Here is a 3,353-nt window from a genome sequence, read left to right as displayed (position 1 = left end):
ACTATCCCCTAGGAACAAGCAGATTACGATCGAGAGTCGAACACAGCTGATTGATTAGTCCAATCATTTTAGCCATGGATACTGATCAAAAATTCTCAAAAGCGAGTAGTTTGAATCCATTAAATCAAGAATATTCGTCATGTATATGGAAGATGAATACTAAAAGAATACAGAAATGTATTTTTCTATTACTACATTTCAGTATGTTTATACAAATGATTAACAACGTCTTCTAGCATTGAACATTCAATTTATTAAGTAGCTTTAATACATTTCATGTAACATAACAAACATTTCCTTTTCCTACATCAGGCTTCGTACAACATTATTTTAATTCAAAAATCATTGAACGCAATTGAGCGCACCATTGGTACAGGTGGTTGTGAGTGACTCTGAACACTTGCCTTTGGTGTCCCGGAGACCTGCTGCAAAGGTAATATTTTCATTCTCAGCACTAGGTGTGCTTGAGCATGAAGATCCGGGCGATGACATATCTTCCTCATTGAGCTTCATCCATCGTTTACCAGAAGCCTTCTTTGCGATGTCTTGGACCCTTTTGGTATTTTGGCTATTACATCGGACGACCATTATATCATCTAAGATGTGTGGCTTCAAATTCGCTCGCAACGGGGAAAATATGTATCTAAGTCCTGAGAAGAGGCGTTCTACGCTGACTTGCGTGGCTGGTGCAGCATGAGCAATTGTGGCCAGTTGGTATAATTGAGGCATAGCATATCGCTTACTTTCCCAGTACTGAAGAATATCTGCTGCTGGATCCAGATCTTCCGGACACCTTGCGAATTCTTCTAAAAGGCGCCTGATGCTGGAAGTACTTGGAGCAGTTGAGCTTTGTTTAGCTCGAGATTCGCTCAGTTTCTTACGCAAAAGATCATTTTTGAAGCCTTCAGAGAAGGCAGTACTTTCTCCAGCACGTCGGCCGCTTTCCAAATTATTACTCACTGGTGACGTAAGCTGTAGAGAGTTAGATGTCTTCACCTGTTCCTCCAGTTTCCTCCACAGTTGTTCCAACTTTGTGATAGCTCGTGAGCGATGTTCCTCTGAGAGAAGTGTCATGAATCGGCAATCTAGGAATACCGAGGCCAAGAGAGCGTCATTGTCCATCAATACATTTTCCCTTTTCTCCATTGCCTTCACTAGTTCATTTCCAAGATTAGTTCCCACTAATGATGTCTCCAACTTGCACTCTATCCAGATTCCATAGAAAGATCCAGGCGTGAGTTGATCTGCCTGAAGAGACTTTGTGGCGATTTTGGCAGGCATCAAAGATTTCAAATAATCCTCAATATACTGCCAATCCTTGTCATTCAATTCGAGAGACTTATGGACTTTTGTATTCTTCCGACAAAAGTCTTTCAGCTCCAGTAATGATGACAGCATATCCGCTGTTGAATGCCAACGGGTTACTATATCCAGGACAGGTTTTCGGGCATTTGGCTTGGAACGGAGCAATACTTTCTTCATGTTAGGTGTTCGCAGAGCCTTAACAGTAGCTCGAGCTTTGGATATTATATGCTTTGACACCTTTTCAGTTTTCAAAGCATCATCTACCGCCAGTTGAAGACTGTGGACGGCACAGCGAGTATTGGATAGGATCGCGGAGTTTCCACAATCTAAGGTGCAAAAGCCTGACTCGTCCAGTCCTAAAGGCTGATCATCTACCAATAGATCTTCACTATTATCCTCCTCGTGGTCTTCTATGCAGTCCTCATCGTCCTCCGATTCAATTTCTTCCTCGGTCTGGTCCTCCAATAGAAGCTTCCCCAGCTTCACCATATTAGCTCCATTATCCGAAGTGAAGGAATAGATATTGGAGACGTCCACCTTGTATTTTTCTAGAACACCCATAATTGTTTCTTTCAGGTACTCTGCTGAGTGCTTCTCGAACAATTCGATGACTCCAAGGGTTCTGATATGAATGATTCCTTTCTGAATGAACTGCACGTTGATTCCTATGAATCCTCGATCATGACGGGTAGCACCATCCACCTTTAAATTGATGAACTTTCCCTACAACGACCAAAAAAAAGTGGAATAAATATATAGAATGATAGAATAAGTAATGAAATTGATTGATCTTAATTATACGCTCACAACATTTCATTAGAAAAATCTACATTGAAATGTCAGCTATTGAATTCTATAGAAAATTCGACTGACTTTCTATGAAATTTTATAAAAAAATTTAAAGTTCCATTGACATGTTTAATATTAAATATTTTATATGAAAAGTCAATCGAAATCGATTTTGAAAAATGGAATAGGTAAATGTAAAAAAATATGGTGAATAATACCTTCAACTCGTCTCGTATTTCAGAACGCACTGTAGTGGCTCTTTCAATGACCAAATCTCGTAAGTACTCATAAGATAAACGGCATTCGCTGGTGAGGTTGACGGCTTCAGCAAGAGGTTTCAACAACTTTTGCATACCGCTGTCTTTTATAATTGAAAATGGCCGTCCGTTGACGGTTACTAACTCAACAAGAGCATCATTGATTTCCTCGCACTGATTGCAATCGTCAAGGATTTGGACCTACGACGTTTTGCAATATTCTCAGAAGACGCATCTTTAGGAATATTAGCATATTCTTCAGGATGGCAGCGCTTGACGTGCTTCTCTAAATTGCCTTTATGGTCCCCCTATGAACAAATGCCAGGAAAAATTTAATTTATGTACCCAGCATGAAGATGTTTTTTTTATTATTATTTCTAACTAATAACTTACCTTTATTTTTTTATCACACCCTGCTACTTGACAATAGTTATATTGATCTGCTTCGTTGAAAACAAACTTGCTTCGAAATGAAAGTAATCGCGGTCTTCCACCGTTAAAGCTATCCTGACTCGTTTCCATACTAACTTGTTGTTGCGTATCAAGTACGCGAAATTAACAATCTTTCTATTTTTAAATATTTAATTCAATCCTTGAAAATTTCCCATTTTTATTTTAGTATTTTTCCCAAATAATTCTTAGAATTTTAATTATACTCAGCTTTGTCCTCTAGAAAAATTGTAAACTCATAAAATCATCCGAAAATATTTCTCAATCATCTCTTTTAGACCCCTCAGAATTATTTTATTGAAATAATCCTCATATTTCCTCAAGTTTGTAAAGACATTTCTCAGAAATTTAATCACTACCAAAATTTGTCCTAATCCCTTCATTCAACTCAAAAATTTGTATTTCCAAATTACTTTATAGTTTCTTTCCGTTTATTGCGCTCGACCCTCAACGGTCCCTCAATATTTTCGCCCAGACGCCCTTTATTGGGGAATAGGCCCAAGGCGCGCCAATTTCTCCCTCTCTCCCTACTTCCTGCACTTCCGAATTTTC

The 3,353-nt window shown here is 38.7% G+C and overlaps 1 protein-coding gene across 1 annotated transcript; it reads right to left on the bottom strand.

Moving 5' to 3' along the window:
* Positions 1–342: 342 nt before the first annotated feature.
* Positions 343–1,866, bottom strand: LOC107044815 (zinc finger BED domain-containing protein 4-like). The gene has a single exon (XM_015266853.1). The coding sequence runs from the start codon at positions 1,864–1,866 to the stop codon at positions 343–345; it is 1,524 nt and encodes a 507-aa protein (XP_015122339.1).
* Positions 1,867–3,353: the final 1,487 nt, after the last annotated feature.

Source organism: Diachasma alloeum, unplaced genomic scaffold (assembly GCF_001412515.2).
Source record: "Diachasma alloeum isolate Michigan unplaced genomic scaffold, Dall2.0 Dall_scaffold_00822, whole genome shotgun sequence".
In the NCBI taxonomy this organism is placed as follows: domain Eukaryota; kingdom Metazoa; phylum Arthropoda; class Insecta; order Hymenoptera; family Braconidae; genus Diachasma; species Diachasma alloeum.
The sequence above is the reverse complement of the archived record's forward strand: the minus strand, read 5'-3'. Positions and strand labels throughout refer to the sequence as shown.